The following is a 26,597-nucleotide window of genomic DNA, read 5'->3' as shown; positions in this document are numbered from 1 at the left end:
CTCTCCCCTCACCATAACCCCACCCTTGCCTGTCTTTGCTTTCAGGAACTCAAGAGCTGGAACCTGTTACACTGGATTTTACTCTCACAGACACTATTGGATACTGCAGGATAAAAGAATGTGAAATAATCGCACCAGAGGTTGGATGAAACAACACTGCAGGTTTATTGAATAGCTGTTAACTTTACAAAGGCTTGATCTAGACTAAGGCAAAAGCCCATGAAGCAGCTGATGATGTCACAAACTATACATGTGACTGGACTCTTAAAGTGACAGCGCAATGACATGACAACAGCCCCAAATATATATAACAGGCGTCAGCTCCAATGTTGTAATGTGTAATCTAGAGGATGGCAAAGAGGCAGAATCTGTACATGGTGAAACAGCCGTACAAATGGATTGCCTGGGTGCCAGCTCACTGGAGGGCGGCGCGGGTGGATGGGGGGGAGGGGGGGGCGGGTGGGGGGGGGGCGGAGGTGGAGCGGTGTTGCACAGGATTCCGGCTGCAGAAGGCTCAGGTGAGGCCTTTAATGCGCCAGGCTACAAAAGAAGGCTGAGAACAAATGCTTGGTGCATTGGAAAGCTTCCCAGACACCCTGTGTTCAATGTCAAGGAGCATGGGGCCATCAACATCAATGTATGCAAAAGAAGGAACCCATCCTTACCAACATGGAATGAGAGGTTCCCTCCACCTGCGGAAATAACCATGGTGCATTGCCTGATGGCTGATGTCGCAGCTTCAACAAATGCAGCAGTCACTCAGCATGTGAATGCCACTGTAGAAGCTCATAGAATCCCGACAGTGCAGAAGTAGGCCATTTGGCCCATTCAGTCTGCACCAACTTCCTGACAAAGTATCTTATCCAGGCCCTTTTCTCTGTCCTATCCCCGTAACCCCACACATTTACCATGGCTAATCCATCTAAGTAAGAAGTTTAACAACACCAGGTTAAAGTCCAACAGGTTTATTTGGGAGCAAAAGCCACACAAGCTTTCGGAGCTCCAAGCCCCTTCTTCAGGTCAGTCTCACCTGAAGAAGGGGCTTGGAGCTCCGAAAGCTTGTGTGGCTTTTGCTACCAAATAAACCTGTTGGACTTTAACCTGGTGTTGTTAAACTTCTTACTGTGTTTACCCCAGTCCAACGCCGGCATCTCCACATCATAATCCATCTAACACAGACATCTTTGGACACAAAGGGAGAATTTAGCATGGCCAAAGATGCATATCTTTGGACTGTTGGAGGAAACCGGAGCATCCGGAGGAAACCCACGCAGACACTGGGAGAACATGCAAACTCTGCAGTCACCCGAGGCCAGAATTGAACACAGGTCCCTGGCGCTGTGAAGCAGCAATACTACCTACTATGGTACTGTGGCTCCTGCTGTGCTGGAGCTAGATGTGTGTGTCATAAGTTGTCCAGTGTACTCTCCATTGGAAGTGCGTATGCACACACTTTGGATTAATTTCCGAAGGCGCATAGCAACCAAAAGATTTAGGTGCTACCGAGCCCAGATTTGCCTCAGTGCTTTCTAATGGAACATAAGTTGGAAATGATAGTAAATGTCCAAATTCTGAGAGCATGTGTCAATAAGGTAGCTTCCAATCTTATCAATTTGAATTTATGAACTTTTATTTCAAAACATAAGAATTAGTTGAATTAGTTTCCATGCAATTTTAGACAAAATATATTTAAACATTAAATGATTACATACTTAATAAATGAACAATAAAATAACTGATATGAACCATGAAATGAAATTTTGGCCGGAATTTTACCACCCCGCCTGCCACAGAATCGGAGCGGGCAAGGGTGGGACCATGGAAATGTCAGTTGACCTCAGGTGGGATTTTACGGTTTTGGGACGAGGGAGGCCATAAAATCCCACCCTTTACCTTTCTGCAGTAATGTAAGAAAAATGGAGCACGGTTTTACAGAATTATATACAAACATACACAGGAATATAAAGGAATATTCTTGCTCCTATGGCGCTTGCAGCATTCACTAACATATTGGGCGGAATTTTCTCATTTAAGTGTCAAATCAGGTGGGAGAAGCAGAGTCTAGTCTGCCAGCTACACTGCCGGCTTTTCCTGCCATATTTTTAAACACTTCAACAAAAATAAAATCAAGGAAGTGGGTCCCACATGCTGTTGACGGGATAGGGGGTTTGAATGAACCCATCCTGCTCGCAACCTCGAGGGCGCCCTAATGACAGAAGTATAAAAATAGATAAAAGGAATCCCCCACTCCATCACCACCACGGAATCCTCCCCCCCTCCCCACAGAATAGCCCCCAACCATGGACACTGCCCCTCCCCTCTCCAAGGATATGGACCTCACCTCCCCTTGGCACTGGGCAGTGCCCCCTGGCAGTCAGTCCCTGGGCAGTGCTGGGGGCAGTGGCAAGCAGCAGTGCCCTGGCAGTGTTAGGGAACGGGCAATGCCAGGATGCTGCCTGGGCATGACCCTCTGCCCCTTGGGGTCTGTATTCACCTGTGTACCCTTGGCTTTCTGTCCAACAGATTTTAAAAACCTGTTGTATACCTTGCCGATGTGACATCACTCTACCAGGAGCGGGGATGACTTTCCTACGTTGGGAGATGGTACTGTGGGGAGGACCGCTATTTATATTTAAATGTATCCTAACGGGGTTCTTGTGCTTGCATGGCGGGAATCCCGTTACATCACTGGCAAGGGATGGGGACTATCGAACAGGGACATCCCACTGGTGTAAAAACCATTTTAGATCTCCTGCCTGATTCTCCAAACCTGCGGCCATTCCCAGCCACTGAAAACGTGGGCGGACCCCCCCCCCCCCCCCCCTCCACCCGATCCCCCATAATCCTTTCGACCAGAAAGTTATTTCATGTTGATGCACAGATTTATTTGAACACATTTTTGTAACCAAGATGGCAACCCGATCTGGAATGTTGAGGCAACAGATAATTGAAACAATAGTAATGGTTTTGTATCATTTCTAATCATTATTAAACTATATCAGTATTTGGTTGGAGGAACCTTTGTCAATAACAGATGGGGTTCATGGGATTCTGGCTTTTAAAATCACTATTGAACATGATTATCTGAATATGTTCCACATAAAGTATTGAAAATTGCAATTCATATTTTCACATAACCGTAACAGCCAACCCTTGTGGTAACAAAAGGAACTGGATATCCTGTAAGAGGAGCAAACCGATTACAAACGTTTGCATTTATATAGTGTCTTTCACAACCTCCAGGTGTTCCAAGGCACTTTGCAGCTAATTAAATACTTTCTGACGTGTAGTCACTGTGAGCTACCTGGTCATACATTCTGCACTGTATAATTCGATGGGTGGAATTTTCCCATCCTGCCTGCCATAGGAATCGCAGCAGGTCCGTTGAACCCAGGTGGGATTTTCTGGTCTTGGGGTGAGCATGGCCGAAAAATCTCACTCCCCCGCCCCCCCCTCCCCCGCAGCCCCCCAACGCCCCTCTATGTTCGAAGCAAGTGAGAGACATAATGCACATGTGAAATCATTGATATTTATATATATATATATGCCTTTGACAGCTGCAGCAATACAGATGGGTAACATCTCAGAACAGCAGTTATAGAATTACATTCCATTCTTTCAAGTTGAGATAAGGTTTCATCTGGAGCATGTTACTTTTATCATTTAAATTGAAATAACAAAATGTTAAATGCATTGCATTTAATTTCTTCTCAGCTCGAAAAGTTACTGCCTGTAACACAATTTACACTTTCGACAGGCTGAGAGCCCAAGTCATAGAAGATGCCAGAACAGCAATTTTGCTTTGCTGAGGGAGAACTTCAATTTTGTTTTTCATTGTCTATCACTCAACAGGGCTATTTTGATCTTGACATTGGAACCTAGACTTTGAAGCCAGCAGTGAAATAAGAATGCTCACCACTGACCTTGAAGTCAGCCCCCCACAAAGATCCAATGATCCCTGATTTCCCTTTTTCCCACGGCAGTTTAAATCTGGTGCCAAACAAAGAGAAAGCCCTGGCATCCAGCAATAGGGATGCCAGCAAATATGTAGGCAACCAATCAATTTTGAAATATTCGGGCACAGCAAACCAGAAAGTTAAAAGCACTTAAAATGCATCAATTTTAACTTTGATTCTAAGATAGTAAAATAAATGAGGACCATATTAAGATAGAAGCTAAAATAAAGATAAATAAAGCTACAATATTTTCTGTATTTGTAAAAATATAACATTTTTAACCATTGTGAAAAAACTTGGCATTTCGCAAATATAAAACCAGCTTTTCAGGGCCAAAGAGGGTGTTCAGCACTAATTATGAAGTTAGCATGCTGTTAAAAACTCAGTTACACCTCATTTAACCGGGTACAACTGTTTCTGTGGTTTTTAGGGCAGAACTATTAAGGTTAGAGTGGATGTTCTTGTCAATTAATGACTGCAAGAGAGACAGACGTCTGTAAGAACCTCTCCACTGCACCCGATATGGAGAAACATAGACTCGCTGGCAGCAGCGTCTGGTTTCTGCACTATTCAAACAAACCATGTCCAAACTGTCAAAGTTGCTGTCAGTTTCAGTGGACTGATGACAGCAAACACTGAGGGTGGATTTTTCCCGTCCTGCCTGCAATGGGAATCATAGTGGACGGGGGGACAGGTCCATGCAAAGGTCCATTGACCTCAGATGGGATTTTCTGGTCTTGGTGCGAGCGCGGCCAGAAAATCCCACCCTGACAGTTTCACCATCCTGACCAAAGCAAAATCTGAACCACTATTTTCATTGATCAGAGGTGCTTCTTCCATAACCGTTCACCCAGTTACTCCCCCATGACAAACAAAAACAAAACACAGGCACATAAACCTTGAAAGTCAAAATCCAATAAACTAAGAATAGTTGCTTCAATTCATCCTACTAACTTGTGACAAGGTCAGGCTGTATGAAATGTACAGCAGTTCAAGGGTTAAGGTGATTATGAATGAATTACATTGAGCTATAATGGAATTTCAGCAATAAATATGCTCTGAATCTATCTGATGAACAAAACATGCAATGTGAAATATAACCAGAACAGAAATCTTTTAATTAAATCTAGTCTCAAATCATAATTTTTGTCACAAATAAATGTGTAACAAATTCACAACGAAGAATACAATCCAAAGAAGCTACAAAATTAGAAGGTTTTGTCACGTAAAAAGGCCAAATTGCAGGTTACTGCGCCTTTATAAAATAAAAATACAATATTGACAAAATATAATGCAATGAATTTAGGCTAGTAATTTTTTGTAGGAACTATCGTTCAAACTGGTGTTCCCTGTTTTACAGCCCTTAGACTCGGTTTGACTATTCCCAGATTCAGTGAGATCCCGAGGGCACAGGAGATTCTGAAAATGCATTTGGAAAAGGCTTGAGGCATAATAATAAATCAAAGGATCGAGGCAACAGCTCACACTGCCTATGCACACACAGATAATGTAGGCAAAATAGAGAGAGTCACTTGGTGCATGATAAAAATGAAGGTAGTGTATGAGCAAAATGATGTTAGACGGTGCAAAACAAACAATGAAGACCGACAGCACAATCACAGCCAAACAGACAGCACGAGTTTTCTTGCTCTTGTTTGTCATGTTTGCCGAATGAAGGGTTGAGATAATGCATATGTAGCAGACCGAGGTCACAAGCAGGGGAATTACAAAGAGCAGAAAACACAAAGCGGGGAAATAGTAATTGGAATAGTTTTGTAGCGTCCAGAGGGGTAGCACATCGTGGCAGGTTATAATGTCCAGCTGAGTGACATACACCGTTTGTTCTGTGAGGCAAAGCGGCACAGCACCGCCGATAGCTGCAAGCCACGAGACAAGGCAAAGCACAAGCGTACGTCCCCGGGTTCTCCAGGGGGCAGATCGTATCGGATAGACCACAGCGAGAAAACGGTCAATACTTATACACATCATCAGCAGCACTGAGCAGTACATATAAGCATAAAAACCACCGGTAACTAACCGGCACAGGAAGGAGCCAAAGCCCCAGTTATTACCAGAAAAATGGTAGGCGATTTTCAGAGGCAGCAACAGCACAAACAACAAATCTGCTGCTGCCAAATTCATCATGTAAATTACCGCCGGCTTTTTATGCTTTATTCTGAAGCGAATCATTAAAATTGCGACGCAGTTGAGAAGCAATCCCACTGCAAAAACAACGGTGTAAACAGAAGGAATAAACACAGTCATCCATCGACTGGTTAGGTATTGCTCCGCTGTGTTTGAGATGGACACGACAGGTTTCGCAAGGCGTTCCTCTGAGTGTACATCAGGGACGATGGGTTTATTGTCATCCGGTCCAAATCCAGATGCATCTCTGAATCCACTTCCATCATACTGGCCTGAGCCTTCGCCTTCAATTTTCCCATCGAGATCAAGAAATTCCAAAGGTTCAGGCTCCGGATAAATTGCAAAACTTCTTGGATCCGCTTTATTCTGTGATGAGTTGTCTGAAAAATAACAATCAGAAGTTTAAAATTAATGTTTCCAATTACTCAACAGTGGAAAAAATGTAACTGTATTTATGTTAGATTATTTTCATTTTTGGTAGCCATTGAAAGCGCCACGTTTTAAATACTTTTCTAGAGCAGGGAGCAGTCATAAGCAATGTGGAACATCATAAGCACTGGACTACTCTAGTCTACAATTACAGATTATCACCAAAATAATTTTAAAATATCTGGAATTAAGAATCTACTGATGACCATGAAACCATTGTCGATTGTCGGAAAACCCCACCTGGTTCACTAATGTCCTTTAGGGAAGGAAATCTGCCGTCCTTACCTGGTCTGGCCTACATGTGACTCCAGAGCCACAGCAATGTGGTTGACTCTCAACTGCCTACCAATGGCAACTAGGGATGGGCAGTAAATGCTGGCCAGCCAGCGACGCCCATGTCCCACGAATGATTTAAGGAAGTGGTTGGAGAGATTTCTCAGTGTAGAAGATTGTTAGGACATGGAATACCCCTGTAATAGTAGTGGCTATCAGATTCTGCAATTGCTTCTAAAAGAGGATAATTTGATTTTTTAAAATTCCCCACAGGCTTAATAGCCCTGACAGTATAAACAATGCTTAAGACTGACAAAGAGTAATCTAGACTCGAAACGTTGGTTCTATTCTTTCTCAGTAAGAAGTTTAACAACACCAGGTTAAAGTCCAACAGGTTTATTTGGTAGCAAAAGCCACACAAGCTTTCGAGGCTCTGAGCCCCTTCTTCAGGTGAGTGGGAATTCTGTTCACAAACAGAACTTATAAGACACAGACTCAATTTACATGAATAATGGTTGGAATGCGAATACTTACAACTAATCTATTCTTTCTCCACAGATGCTGTCAGACCTGTTGAGATTTTCCAGCATTTTCTTTTTTTGTTTCAGATTCCAGCATCCGCAGTAATTTGCTTTTATCTTAATGGCTTTCTCTCTTTTGTAAAATTCTAAGATTGCATTGTTTGTACTGAAGAGTAATATTAAATGTGAAATCATTAATATAATTGCAATGAACAAAATGCCATGACGTTTTGTACTTTTCAATTCTTCATAGGTTTTTTGTACTACAAGACCACAGTTATCCCATCCTTCTCCCTGGGCCACTAATACTCAATCTAACTACTACTTGCTTGTGATTACTTTCTTCTTTGGAAGCAATCATCTTGGATTATTATTCTAAAGGGTCTGCAGTGAAAAGCAATTAATTTCTCACCTCACCTTGGAGTTTCCAATGCATTGCTGGGTGAGATCCCAAATGTTTACCACCCAGGAAATTTTCATCCAATATTGCTATTATCTTTCACACCCATTTTAACACCTGGTTGTAGAATACATTGGATGAAGGGATTGAGGTATGGTTGCTAAATTTGCTGATGATAGAAAAATAGGTAGGAAAGTAAGTTGTGAAGAGAACATAGGTATGTGAGTGGGCAAAGATTTGGCCAATGGAGTATAATGCAGGTAAAATGTGAAATTGTCTATTTTGACAGGAAAAATAGAAAAAAATAAAGAGTGAGAGATTGCAAAACTGAGGTTCAGAGGGGTGTGAGTGTCCTGGTGCATGAATCACAAACGGCTAATATGCAAATAATTAGGAAAGCTAATAGAATGTTATTGTCTATTGTGAAGGGAATTGAATACTAAAGTAGGTGGTTATGCTTCAGTTGCACAGGACATTGGTGAGACCACACCTGGAATATTGTGTACAGTATTGGTTTCCTTATTCAAGGAAAGATGTAAATGCATTAGAAGCAGTTCAGAGATGGTTCACTAAACTGATGCCAGGAATGGGCAGGTTATCTTATGGGGACAGATTGGACAGGCCAAGCTTGAATCTGCTGGAATTTATAAGAGTAAGAGGTGATTTGATTGTAACATATAAGATCCTGAGGGGTCTTGACAGGGTGGATATAGAGAGGATGTTTTCTCTTGTGATAGCCACTATTATCACAGTTTAAAAATCAGGGGTTGCCCATTTAAGAGAGGGATGAGGAGATTTATTTTCTCTCAGAGGGTAGTGAATCTTTGGGCCTCTTTTCCTACAAGATGCAAAAGTCTGAGGTCACATACCCACCGACTCAAGAACAGCTTCTTCCCTCCTGCCAGCAGACTTCTGAAGGGACCTACCTCATATTGAGTTGATCTTTTGTTACACTCTAGCTATGACTGTAACACTACATTCTGCACCTTCTCCTTTCTTTCTCTATGTACGGTATGCTTTGTATGGCGCGCAAGGAACAATACTTTTCACTGTATATTAATACATGTGACAATAATAAATCAAAACAAATCCAATCAAATCCTCAAAAAGCAGTGTCTTTGTATGTATTCAAGGCAGAGATAGATAGATTATTGATTTAAAAAGGGGGTGAGGTAGGTAGGAGGCTACAGTCAGATCAGCCATGATCTTATTGAATGGCGGAGCAAGTCTGAAGGGCCCAATGGCCTATTCCTGCTCTTAGTTCATATGTCCGTATGTACAACTTAGCTATTTAGTTAATAAGCAATTCAGTGTTTTAGTATGGTAGTTACAGAGGCCAGATTCAAATCTCACAACTATATACTAAATGGCTCTTAAAACTACAGAGCCTCCAAATGTTTCCACTACTTACAGATGGCTAAAAGTCATTATTTATAAACAATTATGTTATGTTTAATAGGAAACAATTTTCTGGTAAAACATTGCATTCTGATTGTAGGTTTGAACTGAAAGTTAAACTTCCAGGGTGGCATTTTTTGGCCATGCTCACCCCAAAACCGAAAAATCCCACCCAAGGTCAACAGACCCTTGCGTGATCCGCTCCCTGGCTGCACAATTCCTGAGGCGGGCGGGACGGGAACAGTCGATTGTTATTTCTAAACGTATCATATTAATTTGCAGAAAAAAATATTTGTTTCATAAGAGATAACTGCGACTTAACAGTCACGTTACCCAGTAGCAGCTACCACACTGAGGTCTTACTGGCTCGGTTTCTCTCTCCACAGATGCTTCCAGACCTGTTGACAATTTCCAGCATTTTTTGCTTACATTTTTATTTGTTTGTCAAACATGTGTGTGATGCCTGAGCTCGCACTACGCTTTAAAGTTTAACAACTATGTATTTTGTACAAAAATGATGAGGAAAATTACTAATTGCATTCACTTGTGGGAAGTGTCTCACAACCCATCTGATACACTGAAGCAACCTAGGATGATTGCCTGTCTGCTTTCCAGCCTGTTCTCCATCAAGAACAATACTTTTGCTTGTGTCTGTGGCCTGAGAAACTATTGTGCGGAAAATTGCAGTGACAGAGTGCCAAGTCTGTTGTTTTGATTACATTTGTGCTGGGCTGGGGGATTTCTACATTAACATACACAGCAAGACTTGTGCACAGATAACACAATCCACTTGCAAGAGTATGGAACCGTCCTCATAGCACTTCTGATTTACAGAGAATCATTTCTCTAGCCAGGTTAGGAATACATATCAATTATCCTTGTCTCAGAATTAATTACACACTCTCCACTCAAATTCCAGTTCTTCTTGTACATATGTCCATAAAATACTAAAGCCATATTATAAAAGGCACAGAGTGAATCTTACCCACAATGGTGACTGAATATAACAACTCTAAAGTAATTGGAAACAAAAATATCCTAAAATACTTCAGAGGCAAAAACAGATCATAGAATCCCTAAGTGCAGAAGGAGGCCATTTGGCCCATCGGGTCTGCACTGACCACAATCCTACACAGGCCCCATTCCCATAACCCCACATATTTACCCTGCTAATCCTCCCAACACTAGGGTCAATTTAGCATGGCCAATCAACCTAACCCACACATCTTTGAACTGTGGGAGGAAACCAGAGCACCTGGAGGAAACCCACACACACACAGGGAGAATGTGCAAACTCCACACAGTGACCCGATGCCGGAATTGAACCCAGGTCCTTGGTTCTGTGAGGCAGCAGTGCTAACCACTGTGCCACCATGCCACCCATTTTCCACTGTTTATTTTGTAGCCAGGTTCTACTGTAGTGTGAGTGGAATTAGCTCAATCAGCATGAATTTAAAGTGTAGGTAAGTTACCTCCAAAACCATTTACACACGCCCTTCCCAGAATCTTAATAAAGGCAAAATATTGCAGATGCTGGAATCGGAAACACATCACAGCAGGTCTGGTAGCATCTGTGGAGAGAGAATAGAGCCAATGTTTTGAGCCTGGGATCATCCCATAACATTAGTTCTATTCTGTCTTCACAGATGCTGCCAGGCCTGCTGAGATTTTCCTGCATTTTCTGTATTCCCAGAATCTTGTCTCATTGTGCATAAGGAAGATTAACCTGTAGAATTTCCTTTCCAGTCCTGATTGACAGGTTGTGTTTGATCAAACTTTCTGCCTAGAATCCATTCCCACAAAGTGTAAACGAGAAAAGCAACTCAAATTGGGCGGCATAGTAGCACAGTGGTTAGCATTGCTGCTCCACAGCTCCAGGGACCTGGGTTCGAATCGTGGCTCGGGTCACTGTCTGTGTGGAGTTTGCACATTCTCCCTGTGTCTGCGTGGGTTTTCCCCGGGTGCTCCGGTTTCCTCCCACAGTCCAAAGATGTGCGGGCTAGGTTGATTGGCCATGCTAAATTGCCCCTTAGTGTCCCGGGATGCATAGGTTAGAGGGATTAGTGGGTAAATATGTAGGGATATGGGGATAGGGATTGTGGTTGGTGCAGACTTGATGGGCCGAATGGCCTCTTTCTGCACTGTAGGATTCTATGATAAATCAGTTGGTCCAAAAGAAATTAAGTGATCTAATTTTAAACATGTATGAAATGTTAAAATAGATTTCAATGATTTACTAAAAAAAACTTCTGAAAGCAACGCTGGGGGGAAATCATTTGAAAATGCAAAAATAACCAGAAAAGAATCATTTACAGCACAGAAAGAGGCGCTACAGCCCATGATGTCTGTACTGCCATCAAGCACCTATCTATTCTAATCTCATTTTCCAGCACTTGTCTGTAGCTTTGTATGTTATGGCACTTCAAGGGCTCATCCAAATGCTTCTTAAATGTTGTGAGGCTTCCCGCCTCTACCACCCTTTCTGGCAGTGAGTTCCAGATTCCCAGCACCCTCTGGATAAAGATGCTTTTCCTCAAATCCCATGTAAATCTCCTGCTCCTTAACTTAAATCTATGCTCTCTGGTTATTGACCTCTCTATTAAAGTTTATTTATTAGTTTCACAAGTAGGCTTACATTAACACTGCAATGAAGTTACTGTGGAAATCCCCCAGTCTCCACACTCCGGCACCTGTTCGGGTACACTGAAGGAGAATTTAGCAAAGCCAATGTGCCTAACCAGCATGTCTTTCAGACGGTGGGAGTGAACCGGAGCACCCGGAGGAAACCCACGCAGACATGAGAAGAATGTAGAGAAACCGCACAGTGACCCAAGCCAGGAATTGAATCCAGGTCCCTGGCGCTGTGAGGCAGCAGTGCTAACCACTGTGCCACTGTGCTGCCCTAGTTAAGGGGAAAGTTTCTTCATATCTATGTCCGTCACAATCAAGGGAAATGTTCACACCACAATTACACTGGTCAGCGATGAAAGAAATTGAATAAAAATCTTTCAGTGAATCTGGATAATTTCCTGTTCTTCACTCTGTCACTTTGCTTTCATTTTAATTCAAGGTCATTGCTTCTTTTTCCTGTAAATGTATCTGCAGCTGGCTGTTCCCCCCCCCCCCCCCCGCTTACTTCCTCTTCTGCATTCTTTCTTTGCTTCTCCTACTCTCCCCCACCCTTTCCTGACCTTCATCTTTAATCCTGAAGTTTCCATTCCAGCGCCCTGAACCTTAAGATAAACAGCCGGAACAACGTGGCCGTGAGACTTTGAGACAAAGTAAACAAGCTCTGCTGTTTTCTCCAGGAATCTCAATGCTCTGTACAAATTCCAGTAACTCCTTGGCCATATCTGTGTTCTAATCATGAAATTTGAAACCTCATGAAACATTTGCAGAATCTCTTATGATATCATTAAAATCTTTGTCAATATCCCAATTGTTATAGGTGGCACTGTAGCACTGTGGTTAGCACTGCTGCCTCACAGTGCCAGGGACCCGGGTTTGATTCCCGGCTTGGGTCACTGTGCGGAGTTTGCACATTCTCCCCATGTCCACATGGGTTTCCTCTGGGTTCTCCAGTTTCCTCCCACAGTCAGAAAGACTGCTGGTTAGGTGCATTGGCCATGTTAAATTCTCCCTCAGTGTACCCTAACAGGTGCCGGAGTGTGGCGACTAGGGGATTTTCACAGTAACTTCATTGCAGTGTAAATGTAAGCCTACTTGTGACTAATAAATAAACTTTAAACTTTCTGTATTGATAATTCACCAACACATCGATCATTCCAGCATTGTTCGTCACATTCAATTGATAACACCAGCTTTTATCAACCAGGAAGCGTGCGAAGAAGCAAAAGTGCGTGGAATAAAAACAGTCACAGACTGTCCCTCCTGGAATCAAAGTGCAAAGTCGAAGAGCAGAGGAAGGTGTTGTTGAAAGTTTTAGTGTCAGGCCAGCAAGAGCCGAACTCGTTTCTCACACACTGAAGAAATAGTTTACAGGCAACATTTGCAAGGTTCTCCAATTAATTCGGGATTTTGTGTGTGAGAGCGGCGAGGGGACTGATGAGTTATTATAATCTAAAGCAGAACAGTCGGTAGTTGCGGGTTGAAGGCGCAGCGCGGTTGTTTCAGGGGAGTTATGCCAGGGGTTTGGTTCAGGTTTACAAAGCAGCCTCACGGTGAATTGTTTCCCTGGGGTGCAGTGAAGCAGATATAGACACATCATCCAGTGCGATGTTGTCTCCACACGTACCGTTGCCTATTTACGAATCAACTTGCGGGCCAATAACTCTCAAAAGTGCTCAGTCTATCTGAAGTAGCGCCCAATAATCTCCCCAGCAGATCACTGTTGTTGTGGAGTGCGGATGGATGAGCAGGAAGCGTGAGAAAGCATCAGTCCCGACATTTGTCTCATCCTGGCTCCGCTCTGTCTCGCCGGCTGCACACTGGACAGAGATGTGGAGGAACAGCGGTGGACCAAGGGGTTACACCCATTCCCCCCTCTCTCCCCCCACACCACAACCTTCCCCCTGGATGTTTCTCAGGGTGGGTGTGTAGAAGGGATAACGGGGAGAGTAAGCAGACAATTGTCACTCAGTCAGTGTCCAAACCTCCCTCCTTATCCCAGGCACTTGTTCCATTTCCCTGATAGCAGCTGTGTAGATTTTACTCCTGCAAACCGAACAGGGCTGGAGTAATAAACCTCCCAGATCCGACCACTTTCACACTGACACAACACAGCTCTGAAGAAGATTCATATTGGACCCCAGATGCTGCCGGTTTACCCAGCAATTTCTGTTCATATAGTTCATTAATTACCTCTCAATTATTACCTATACACAGATTTACCTCAATTCAATTGTATCCATTTCACATTTGTATCTATTTTTTTAAAGCTCCCATATTTTCAGTTGCATAGATTTAAAATGATTTCTTACCACGTCTGAGAGCGGAGGTCGCGGAAAGCAAAACGACCCACAACACGAGCTGAACTTTCCAGCCCATTCCCGGTGAATTGAACTCCACAATACCCGCTCCGGCTAAAGTTTGGAACCGTGTCTGACTGGAGTGTAGGCAGCGGCCCCCTGTGGGAGGCGAGGAACTCCAGAGGATCCGGGGGAGGCAGGCAGGAATGGGGAGGTGGCAGGGAAAGACACGGCTTCTCACAGCTCCGAGTGCTGCTTCGCTCTGTGTGAGTGAGTGACTTGCCTCTCTGACACTATCCCTCACTGGCACTGCCTCTTCTCACCCCGACCAGACTTTGATTTCATAACTCCGCTATTTCCGGAGAGGATTTAAAGGAACAACACAGCCCGCCCTCACATTCCTCTTACTCGTCTTCATAAAATAAATTCCAGACAGGAACACCACGTCAGTTAGCAACTCAAATTCAAATTTCAACAATCCCCGCAACTTGTGATGGTGCAGTCAGGCTCAGTTTCTAGTGGAGTGGACATCCTGGAACAATTCCCTTCCATCTCCATGAATCTTTACACTGGATTAAGCTCTTTCTGTGTCTCCCCAAATCCCATCAAACCCGCCTGCTCACCGCTTGTCACATCACAGAGGTGGACACATTCGACATACAGCCTTAGCCAGAACCAAACAGGGGGAGAATTCACTGCACCCTTTCACCCAGTGACATTCCCCTCCTGAAAAGAGACGTCCCGGGTCTTTTCCCGAGGAGTTAGACAGGGAAGGTGGGAATTCCCGGAGTATCAATGTGTGTACTGCAGTCCCCGCCATCCCACACAGAAGGCCAGCCAGCTCCACTATCTGAAGCTCTTTATGCGGAGTTGCCGGCGTTGGATTGGGGTGGGCACAGTAAGTAGTCTCACAACACCAGGTTAAACACCAGGTTAAACACCAGGGCAACGCTCCGAAAGCTCGTGCTACCAAATAAACCTGTTGGACTTTAACCTGGTGTTGTGAGACTTCTTACTGAAGCTCTTTGAAAGGAGAGGGATGTGTATCCTTATGGACTGACTAGTCCTAAGTGAAATTGCTAACATTGCTAACAAAGGATGTGAGTGCAAAGGAGATTCCCCAGGATGGTTGATTAGATTTGATTTGATTTATTATTGTCACATGTCACATTGTCACAGATCACTTGATCTGGTACTGGCTAATGAGCCTGGACAGGTGTCGGATCTCTCAGTGGGGGAGCATCTTGGGGATAGTGATCATAACTCTATCTCCTTTACGCTAGCATTGGAAAGAGATAGGATCAGGCAAGCTAGGAAAGTGTTTATCTGGAGTAAGGGGAAATATGAAGCCATCAGGCAGGAGATTAGAGGCGTAAATTGGAAGGAGGCACTCTCGAGGAATAATACCTCCATTTATTGTGACAGATTTTCAAGGAATGTTTGTCTGGAGTTCTGCATGACAACGTTCCGATGAGACAGGGAGGTTTTGGTAGGTTACGGGAACCGTGGTGCATGAAAACTGCGCTGAACCCAGTCAAAAAGGAAAGGAAAGCGTACAAAAGGTTCAGAGAGCGAGGCGATGATAGGGATCTAGATGAGTATACGGCTGACAGGAAGGGACTTAAGAAAGAAATTAGGAGAGCCAGAAGGGGTCACGAGAAGGCCTTGGCAGGTAAGATTAAGGAAAACCCTAAGGCATTCTATAAATATGTGAAGAGTAAAAGGATGAGATGTGAAGGAATAGGACCTATAAAATGTGAAGGTGAGAAAGTCTGTACAGAACCGAAAGAAATAGCCAGAGGTGCTTAATGAATATTTTACCTCGGTATTCACGGTGGAAAAAGACCCGGGTGGTTGTACTACAGGATTGAGGTGGACTGAAAAGATTGAGTATGAGGACATTAAGAAAGAGGATGTGTTGGAAATTTTGAATAGCATTAAGATAGATAAGTCACCGGGACCGGATGGGATGTACCCCAGGTTACTGTGGGAGGCGAGGGAAGAGATTGCAGAGCCTCTGGTGATTATCTTTGCGTCGTCGATGGAGACGGGAGAGGTTCCAGAGGATTGGAGCATTGCGGATGTGGTTCCTATATTCAAGAAAGGGAATAGGGATAGCCCAGGAAATTACCGACTGGTGAGTCTAACCTCAGTGGTTGGTAAGTTGATGGAGAAGATCCTGAGGGACAGGATTTATGAACATTTAGAGAAGTTTAGTAAGCTCAAAAGTAGTCAGCACGGCTTTGTCAAAGTCAAATCGTGCCTTACGAGCCTGGTGGAGTTCTTTGAAAATGTGACTAAACATGTTGACGAAGGAAAAGCGGTAGATGTGGTTTACATGGACTTCAGCAAGGCATTCGATAAGGTCCCCCATGAAAGACGTCTCAAGAAAGTGAGAGGGCATGGGATCCAAGGGGCTGTTGCCTTGTGGATCCAGAACTTGCCTGCAGAAGGCAGAGAGTGGTTGTAGATGGGTCTTTTTCTGAATGGAGGTCGGTCACCAGTGGAGTGCCCCAGGGATCTGTTCTGGGACCCTTGCTGTTTGTCATTTTCATAAATGACCTGGATGAGGAAGTGGAGGGATGGGTTGGTAAGTTTGCCGATGACACGAAGGTTGGTGGTGTTGTGGATAGGTTGGAGGGATGTCAGAAGCTGCAGCGTCACATAGATAGGATGCAAGACTGGGCGGAGAAGTGGCAGATGGACTTCAACCTGGATAAATGTGTAGTGGTCCATTTTGGCAGGTCAAATGGGATGAAGGAGTATAATATCAAGGGTAAGACTCTTAGCAGTGTAGAGGATCAGAAAGACCTTGGGGTCCGGGTCCATAGAACTCTTAAATCGGCCTCGCAGGTAGGGGAGGTGGTTAAGAAGGCGTATGGTGTGCTGGCCTTCATCAATCGAGGGATTGAGTTTAGGAGTCGGGAGATAATGATGCAGCTATATAAGACCCTCGTCAGACCCCACTTGGAGTGCTGTGCTCAGTTTTGGTCACCTCATTACAGGAGGGATGTGGAAATGATTGAAAGGGTGCAGAGAAGATTTACAAGGATGTTGCCTGGATTGGTTGGCATGCCTTATGAGGATAGGTTGAGGGAGCTTGGTCTTTTCTCCTTGGAGAAACGAAGGATGAGAGGTGACCTGATAGAGGTGTACAAGATGTTGAGAGGTATAGATCGGGTGGATTCTCGGAGGCTTTTTCCCAGGGCTGAAATGGCTGCTACAAGAGGACACAGGTTTAAGGTGTTGGGGAGTAGGTACAGAGGAGATGTCAGGGCTAAGTTTTTCACTCAGAGGGTGGTGGGTGAGTAGAATCGGCTGCCATCAGTGGTGGCGGAGGCAAACTCGATAGGGTCTTTTAAGAGACTTCTGGATGAGTCCATGGGACTTAATAAGATTGAGGGTTATAGGTAAGTCTATCTATAAGGGCGGCACGGTAGCACAGTGGTTAGCACTGCTGCTTCACAGCTCCAGGGTCCCGGGTTCGATTCCTGGCTCAGGTCACTGTCTGTGTGGAGTTTGCACATTCTCCTCGTGTCTGCGTGGGTTTCCTCCGGGTGCTCCGGTTTCCTCCCACAGTCCAAAGATGTGCGGGTTAGGTTGATTGGCCAGGTTAAAAATTGCCCCTTATAGTCCTGGGATGCGTAGATTAGAGGGATTAGTGGGTAAATATGTGGGGGTAGGGCCTTGGTGGGATTGTGATCGGTGCAGACTCGATGGGCCGAATGGCCTCCTTCTGCACTGTAGGGTTTCTATGATTTTCTATGATAAGCCTAGGTAGGTAGGGACATGACCGGCGCAACTTGTGGGCCGAAGGGCCTGTCTGTGCTGTATTTTTTCTATGTTCTATGTCTTATTAGCATACAGTGAAAAGTATTGTTTCTTGTACGCTATACAAAGCATACCATTCATAGAGAAGAAAAAGAGTGCAGAGTGTAGTGTCACAGTCATAGCTAGGGTGTAGAGAAAGATCAACTTAATGTGAAGTAGGTCCATTCAGAAGTCTGATGGCAGCAGGGAAGAAGCTGTTCTTGAGTCGGTTGGTACATGACCTCAGACTTTTGTATCTTTTTCCCGACGGAAGAAGATGGAAGAGAGAATGTCCGGGATGCGTGGGGTCCTTGATTATGCTGGCTGCTTTTCCGAAGCAGCGGGAAGTGTAGACAGAGTCAATGGCTGGGAAGTTGGTTTGCGCGATGGGCTGGGCTTCATTTACAACCCTTTGTAGTTTCTTGTAGTCTTGGGCAGAGCAGGAGCCATACCAAGCTGTGATACAACCTTGGCTGGAGCGTTTCAACTATGAAGAGTGGCTGTTTAGGCTGGGGTAGTTTTCTTTAGAGCAGAGAAAGCTGAGGGGGAACCCGATTGAGATGAATGAAATTATGAGGGACATAGAAAGGGTGGATCAGAAGAAACTTTTTCCCTTAGTAGAGGGGTCAATAACCAGGGGGCATAGATTTAAGACAAGGGGCAGGAAAGTTAGAGGGGATTTGAGGGAAGCCTTTTTCATCCAGAGGGTGGTAGGAATCTCAAACTCACTGCCTGAACGGGTAGTAGAAGTGGGAACCCTCACAACATTTAAGAAACATTGAGAGGAAGCATTTGAAATGCCATAGCTTACAGGGTTATGGGCCAAATGCTGGAAAATAAGATTAGAATAGGTAGCTGTTTGATGGCCACCACAGACAGGATGGGCCAAAGGGCCTCTGTCTCCGTTGTAAAACTCTATGGCTCTATGCCAACCCACCACAACTCTCCTGACAAAGCAGAGAGCTCCCAGCTTCTGCCTGTATTCCTGGTTAATAGTGTTAGCAGTGAGCTGAATTAGCTCATTTCGCAGAAGCATTGGTGCCCATTCTGTTGGTACCTTAACATTCCTGGGTTACAGAAAGAAGCATTGGAGTTGGAACAGGATCAGACTGGGTTCTGATGATACTTTCTGTGGCTTGATGTCCTTCTGAGGCTCAGCATCAACTGCCACATGTAAACAATTGCCATTTGGAGAAGAGACAGGAATGTGGGTAACATTAGTGATTCGTTAATGTCTCATCAGTGAATCACCAGTCGCATCAGTTTAAGAGTAAGCAGGCAATATTACTAGGGGAAGGCTCAGGCAGTAAAAGGTTTCCAAGCTGATATCGTTCTGAGAATTTACTCCCCAGTTCCTGGCAGCCAGTTGGACAAGTTGTCGCCATTCTGGGGGATTGATAGCAAATTGCTCTCAGTTATTAAGGTGATGGCACCAATTTTCAGTGTACATTGTATAATACTAACAATTTGCAAATGTGTGCATAGCATAGTGCTAATATTGGAGTACTGTCGCTACAAAATCTAGATGGGTTAATACTGTGCTAGTGGCAATGCTCAGCTAGTAACGGAAAGCATTTACCGACTCTAAAAGCTAGAAATGTCCTGCATGTCTGACAGTAACTGTGAACAGAAAAATAAAGTTATTGGGTGGGATTTTACAGCCTCCCGAAACCGTAAAACCCCACCCGAGGTCAATGGACCTTTCCACGTTGTGCCCCTCGCCCGCTCTGATTTCCATGGCGTGCGGGGTGGTAATATTCCGGCCAATGTTTCTCTATCGGTAGATGCTTGTCTTCCTAATTTTCTTCTTTTAACGAGGGTGGAGTTGAAAGAGGTTAAAAATGTGATGGAAATGCGATGAAGTGTCATCACTGACCCAAAACATTAACTCTGTTTCTCTTCACAGATATTGCCTGACCTTGTGAATATTTTCAGCATTTCCTGAGATTACACAATGTGTCACTATCTCCCCATGACTTGATAATCAGCAGAACACACAAATGAACAAACATGTAGACTGAGCAGAAGACTGTTTGCTTTGATTATGACTTTAACAGATAAACATCTGGATTTTCCCCAGGTAAGCACATGTGGTGTGAAGATACTGTGGCAAATGAAATTAGTCTCTAATGAGATACTGTCTGAATACTGTCAATCGCAATTTCCGCCATGATTTCCCTTCCATGACGCCGTTCATTCTGCTGGAAGTATGCTCACAGCAATCAGATGAAAACAGAGATGGCTAATTGCAATTTTGGCCCATAATCATCCCAACATTCATCACTACAATGAAGTTGGCAAGACTTTGGCCTGCATATTGCCTCAGGGGATTAAGGTGATTGTGATTACACCAAAGTAATATTCTGCAACATAATGAGTTTTGATTGGGAACCATGTCCATTAGTTTCTAAGCTGTCAAAAGTCCATTGGGAAATATCCATCTATGGAAGCAATAACTATTGCCATTGTAGAAGGGATTACAGCTCTTACCCCTTCCTCCCGATATCTGGATGCTGCACTGATTTGTTAACTTTAAAACTATGCAAATGTATACAAATGTCACACTGTTCAAATGTATCTTGAATACTCAATACTGAATATTTTTATACAAAATTGCTTCTGCAATAAAGTATCTGTTCTTTAAAAAAAAAAGTTGTTCTTTACTGGGAATAGAGGGATACAAAAGAATGGTCTAGTGGGCACATGAGCGGCGCAGGCTTGGAGGGCCGAAGGGCCTGTTCCTGTGCTGTACTGTTCTTTGTTGATCTCCTGGACTGCCATATTCACCATGGCATGTGATACCTCCCAATGGTTCCTACCAATGTAAAAAAAAGTCATCCAACTCTTAAAATTCACTGATCTCAGCTAAGTTTTTAAACATGTAGCTCCATTATCCATTAATGCAAATCCAGGCAAACAATGATCCCTTAGCCAACATCCTATATACAATATCTCTTAATCGTCTTCACTCTGGTTTATGGAACTTTGCAATGTACAAATTGGCTTCCATGTTTCTCTGCAATATACCATTGGCCCCACTGTCCCATCATCACTGATGGAGTCACTTGCAGGTATATAAGGTAAAGTTGCCATAGTCCCAGATAACCAAAGGCTGCTCTCCCCTTTGAGAGGGAGAGCTGACTGGTGGTGATTTTAGCCTGAGGATCACCACATGACACAGTGGCAGAGTAGTTAGCACTGCTGCCTCACAGTGCCAGGGACCTGGGTTCCACGTTGTCTGTGTGGAATTTGCATGTTCTCCCTTGTCTGCCTGGGTTTCCTCCAGGTGCTCTTGCTTCCTCCCACAGTCCAGAGGGGTGCAGGTTAGGCGGATTGGCGATGGTAAATTGTCCCTTAGTGTCCAATGATGTGTAGGCTATGAAGATAGACCATGTTAAATTGCCCCCAAGTGTCCTAAGATCTATAGGTCAGGGATATTAGCGTGGGGTAGATGCGTGGGGTTATAGGGATAGGGCCTGGGTGAGATGCTCTGTCAGAGAGTTAGTGCAGATTTGATGTGCTGAATGGCCTCCTTCTACACTATAGGGATTCTATGATGCTATCTCAGGCAAGAGGCAGATTTGAGAAGGCAGGGCCTTCATGAATAAGGTGTATTTTACGTTGGGGCAACCTGAGGCAGTATTAATGAGAAATCTAATAAGTGCCCTTCGGCACAACATCGTGGGCCGAAGGGCCTGTTCTGTGCTGTACTGTTCTATGTTCTATAATAGAGTCCTACCAATTTCACTTCTGTTAATGACAGCAAACTATAAGCAAGTTAGGGCAATGATCATCCACCCCCACAGAACATCCTAACGTAATTGGTTTTCACCTATATTTCATCATCATACGTCTTTACCCACCCTGGTAAATCTGCTAGCAGTAAGAGCACAATTTGACGGTTTCACCACACTGTGTACCCCAACCACAGAAAATCAGGGAACAGAACGGGGTGGGGGGGGGGGGGTCTGTGCTGTCATGACTTTAAATTTACTGACTGAGAAAGTTAATTCTGATTTTAAATTGTTGGTATTTGTGTTTTAGATAGGGTCACAATTCTGGTAAAAGAGCAATCAGACAAAGTTAAACCAGTTGCAACATGTTGTGACTTTTAGTTTTCATGTGACTGGTGCAACAGTAGTTTTCCTTAAAATAAAATGAAATATTCATAGAGTCAAGTAGCACAAACAAAACACAATTTGTATTTGAAAGTGAAAAACATTTTGTTATGAGATGACAGCATATATTTTGTAAAGAACAAGGAAAGTGCTGGAAATACTCAGCTGCTCTCCAGAAGTTTCTGCTTCATTTCAGAGCTCCAACATGTTGCTTTTCGATGTTTTTTAAAGTTAAAGTTTATTTATTAGTCACAAGTAAGGCTTACATTAACACTGCAATGAAGTTACTGTGAAATTCCCCAAGTCGCCACACTCCGGCGCCTGTTCGGATCAATGCACCTAACCAGCACATCTTTCAGAATGTGGGAGAAAACCGGAGCATTCGGAGGAAACCCACACAGACACGGGGAGAACGGCAAACTCCGCACAGACAGTGACCCAAGGCTAGAATTGAACCCGGGTTCCCTGGCACCATGAGGCAGCAGTGCCACTGTGCTACCGTGCCACCCATTTTGTAAGCATTTAAAGCGTTAAAACACTACAACTTAGTTAACATTGTTTGATTGTATATGTAATTAAATGAAGGAAAACTTGGTTTCCATATTATAAATAAATAACTTCAGTGAAATGATGGAATCATACAGCACAGAAAGTGGCTTTGCCACAAGATGTTATCCTTTTAGTTCCATTCCCCTGTCCTTTCCCCATATTCTTTTAAACTTGTATTTTTTTAAATATGTATTCACTTTCCCTTTAAATGCTACTATGGATTTTGCTTCCACCATATCCAGCTTTCCCTTCATGCATCTGGTGATGATGTATACCTTCTAAGTGCAAACACCCAAACCAGTGTAAATAAATTGACTCCTTCATGTTACCAAAGGATTAATTTATGTCATTCAGGAAACCAAATCAAACATCACAGGGTGTAACATTTCCCATTTCATTCAATCTCAGTTTTATCTAGTGACAGCTAGATTTCCCTGCCGCGTAGATTTTGAAACCCTGCCTTTAAAAAGGAAGAGGTATAACAAATGAATGTCAAGGGAACAGCTCAAACTCCCCATGCACACTGCCAGTATGTAAGCAAACTAGAGGGAGTAATTCTCTGCATAAATGCACAAATAATGGCATCAGTAAAAGAATATTGAATGGTGCAAAGCATACAAGGAACACAAGAAAGCATGAGGAAAGTAAGATGGATTGAATGTCTTTTTTCTGAATGTGTTTGTCATGTTGGAAGACCTAAGGCTTCTAATAATTGATAGATAGCAGAATAAGATCACAATCAGAGGCAATGAAAGGATAATTTATACCGTGGGGCGGCACGGTAGCACAGTGGTTAGGCACTGCTGCTTCACAGCTCCAGGGACCTGGGTTCGATTCCCGGCTTGGGTCACTGTCTGTGTGGAGTTTGCACATTCTCCTCGTGTCTGCGTGGGTTTCCTCCGGGTGCTCCGGTTTCCTCCCACAGTCCAAAGATGTGCGGGTTAGGTTGATTGGTCATGCTAAAAAAAAAAATTGCCCTTAGTGTCCTGAGATGCGTGGATTAGTGGGTAAAATATGTAGGGATATGAGGGTAGGGTCTGGGTGGGATTGTGGTCGGTGCAGACTCGATGGGCCGAATGGCCTCTTTCTGTACTGTAGGGATTCTATGATTCTATGAGTATAGGGAAATGAAGGAAATGTGTAGCACATCATCCAAGTGGTGATATTATGATCTATCAGGTATGTGGTGTGTGAAGTAAAAACATAGACTGGGTGGGATATTTCCCTCCTGTTCTTCTTAGATGGGTTTGGTGATGGGAGCAGAAATCCAGATGGGGGAGTCTTGGCACGACTGTCCCAGCCAGTCTCTTCTCATACTCTCTTTTTGCTTCTCTCATTTCCGTTTTCACTTTCCCGCTGAATTTTCTATATTCAGCCTTGTTCTCAATTGTATTATCAACCTGGTGACGTGATGGGAATGCCAACATTCAACGCCGAGAATTCCATAATAATAAATTTGCATGTTGTTATCAGGCCTCTGTGACTGATCACGAATCCCCCCCACTTCTCCCTGCCCCACCCCCCCCCCCGACCACCACCACCTACACCACCACCACCACCGCCCCCCCCCCCCCCCCCCCGCTCCCCCCCGACCACCACCACCCCAAGATAATCCATTCACATTGGTGTGAATTACAACTAGTCTCCCATGGCATGCACTTAGCGGGCCAATCTGCTGGAGCAGCTCAGTTGAATGCATTGTTCAGGGGGGAGAGGGTCATGACAGGGCACTGCCCCCTGGCACTGTCCAGGAACAAAAAAGAGAACAAATCCAACCCAGCCAATTACTGCCCCATCAATCTAATCTCGACCATCAGTACAGTGATGAAAAGGGTCCTTACTTACCGCAGTATCCTCAGATATATCTCTTTCAGTCCTGTGGAATTACCAACTGTTGCAGCCAGCCTTTCTAATTCCTCCTCTTTAGCAATTTTTAGCCCATCCATGTCTCAACTAACTCTTCTTACATCATGACTTTCTCAGCATCTTCTTCTCTGGTAAAGATAGAACCAAAGTACGAATTCAAATTTAGTAGCTCAACAGTGCTCCCTGTTTCCATGCATACATCAGTCCCATGTTCAGTCCCTTATTGGCCCAAATCTTCCTTTTACTATTCATATGCCGATAGAAGACTTTTGGATCACCTTTCATGTTGGCTGCCAATCTCTTCTCATACTCTCTTTTTGCTTCTCTCATTTCCGGTTTCACTTCCCCTCTGAATTTTCTATATTCAGCCTTGTTCTCAATTGTATTATCAACCTGATAAACATGATGCATAGTCTTTCCCCCTCATCTTAACCTCTACCTCTTTTATCACCCAGTGAGCTCTGGCTTTGGATGCCCTACCTCCCTCCCCCCCCCCCCCCCTTGTGGAAATGCACTTCCACTGTACATAAACTATCTCCTCTCTAAAGCTAGCCCATTGCTCAGTCACAGTTTTGCCTACCAATCTCTGATTGTAATTTGCCTGGGACAGATCTGCGTTCACCCCACTGAAACTGGCCCTCCCCCAGTTAATTACTTTTACTCTGGATTGTGTTTGACCTTCTCCACAGCCAATCGAATCCCTGTAATGCACTTTCCCCTAAATGTTCTCCTTCTGTCAATTGATCCACTTGATTCACCTCATACCCAAGAACCAGACCCTGCAATGGCCCCCCTTCCACATTGGGCCAGAAAAATTCTCTTGAACATATCTTTGAAACTCTTCCCCATCTCTGCCCTTTAGATAATAATCATCCTAGTCTATACTAAGATAATTAGAGTCCCCCATAATAATCACTCTAGTTTTTGATGCCCGCAGTAATTTCCTTGCAAATTTGCTCTCTAATATCTTTCCCACTAGTTGGTGGGTTATAGAATACATTCCAGCAACGTAATGATTCCTCTATTGTTTCTTAGCTCCAACCAGATGGATTCTGTCCTTGCCCCCCCCCCCCCCTCGGACAGCATTGTAATGGTCTCCTTATTTCTGCAGGGAGATCCAGCAATCCCAGAGTTCAGCTTCAGCTTCCAATCCAAACTGGGACATCCCGCAACTATTTTGAAACAACACAAATCACCAACATTCACAAATAACAAACATCGAATGTTCCAGGGCAACGAGAAAAGTCCCGGCTATGCGCTGTCAAATATGAGAACAAGTTTCTACAAACTGCTTACGATTTCCTCCAAACGCATTAGTTACATCTTTACAGGGCTGAGCTAAGATTTGTGTGTGACACGGTGATGGGAAATCCCAGGAACATTGCCAAGCGTGAGACAGTCCACTATTCCTGAGGGTACAGCCGCTGTGTTCTACAGCCTTGGTGGAATGAAGCCAAAAATTCAACAAAGAGTGGGTAGCTGTTTCCTAGAACAAAAACATAAAATACTGTCGGAGGTGAGGGAGTGCGTCACTGTTGGAGATGAAGGAATGTGGCACTGTTGGAGGTGAGGGAGTGAGGCACTGTTGGAGGTGAGGGAGTGAGGCATTGTTGGAGGTGAGGGAGTGAGGCACTGTTGGAGGTGAAGGAGTGAGGCACTGTTGGAGGTGAGGGAGTGAGGGATTGTTGGAGGTGAGGGAGTGAGGCACTGTTGGAGGTGAGGGAGTGAGGCATTGTTGGAGGTGAGGGAGTGAGGCACTGTTGGAGATGAAGGAATGTGGCACTGTTGGAGGTGAGGGAGTGCGTCACTGTTGGAGATGAAGGAATGTGGCACTGTTGGAGGTGAGGGAGTGAGGCACTGTTGGAGGTGAGGGAGTGAGGCATTGTTGGAGGTGAGGGAGTGAGGCACTGTTGGAGGTGAGGGAGTGAGGCACTGTTGGAGGTGAGGGAGTGAGGCATTGTTGGAGGTGAGGGAGTGAGGCACTGTTGGAGGTGAGGGACTGAGGCACTGTTGGAGAGGAGGGAGTGAGGCACTGTTGGAGGTGAGGGAGTGAGGCACTGTTGGAGGTGAGGGAGTGAGGCACTGTTGGAGGTGAGGGAGTGAGGCACTGTTGGAGATGAGGGAGTGAGGCTCTATTGGAGGTGAGGGAGTGAGGCTCTGTTGGAGGTGAGGGAGTGAGGCACTGTTGGAGGTGAGGGACTGAG

General features: G+C 44.3%; 1 protein-coding gene across 1 annotated transcript; it reads right to left on the bottom strand.

The window, feature by feature from the left end:
• Window positions 1-1,615: 1,615 nt before the first annotated feature.
• Window positions 1,616-14,343, bottom strand: LOC144495079 (proteinase-activated receptor 1-like). The gene is made up of 2 exons (XM_078214943.1): window positions 14,063-14,343; window positions 1,616-6,481 (listed from the first exon to the last, which is right to left on the bottom strand). The coding sequence occupies exons 1-2, from the start codon at window positions 14,127-14,129 to the stop codon at window positions 5,259-5,261; spliced, it is 1,290 nt and encodes a 429-aa protein (XP_078071069.1). The 5' UTR covers window positions 14,130-14,343; the 3' UTR covers window positions 1,616-5,258.
• Between the last annotated feature and the right edge of the window lie 12,254 nt (window positions 14,344-26,597).

Source organism: Mustelus asterias, chromosome 6 (genome assembly GCF_964213995.1).
Source record: "Mustelus asterias chromosome 6, sMusAst1.hap1.1, whole genome shotgun sequence".
In the NCBI taxonomy this organism is placed as follows: domain Eukaryota; kingdom Metazoa; phylum Chordata; class Chondrichthyes; order Carcharhiniformes; family Triakidae; genus Mustelus; species Mustelus asterias.
This window is presented reverse-complemented; position numbering and strand designations above follow the sequence as displayed.

Coding starts and splice junctions, on each gene's coding strand:
- LOC144495079 (XM_078214943.1), bottom strand. CDS start 14,129: ATGGGCTGGAAAGTTCAGCTCGTGTTGTGGGTCGTTTTGCTTTCCGCG. Junction 6,482..14,062: donor GACCTCCGCTCTCAGACGTG/GTAAGAAATCAT, acceptor GTTATTTTTCAG/ACAACTCATCACAGAATAAA.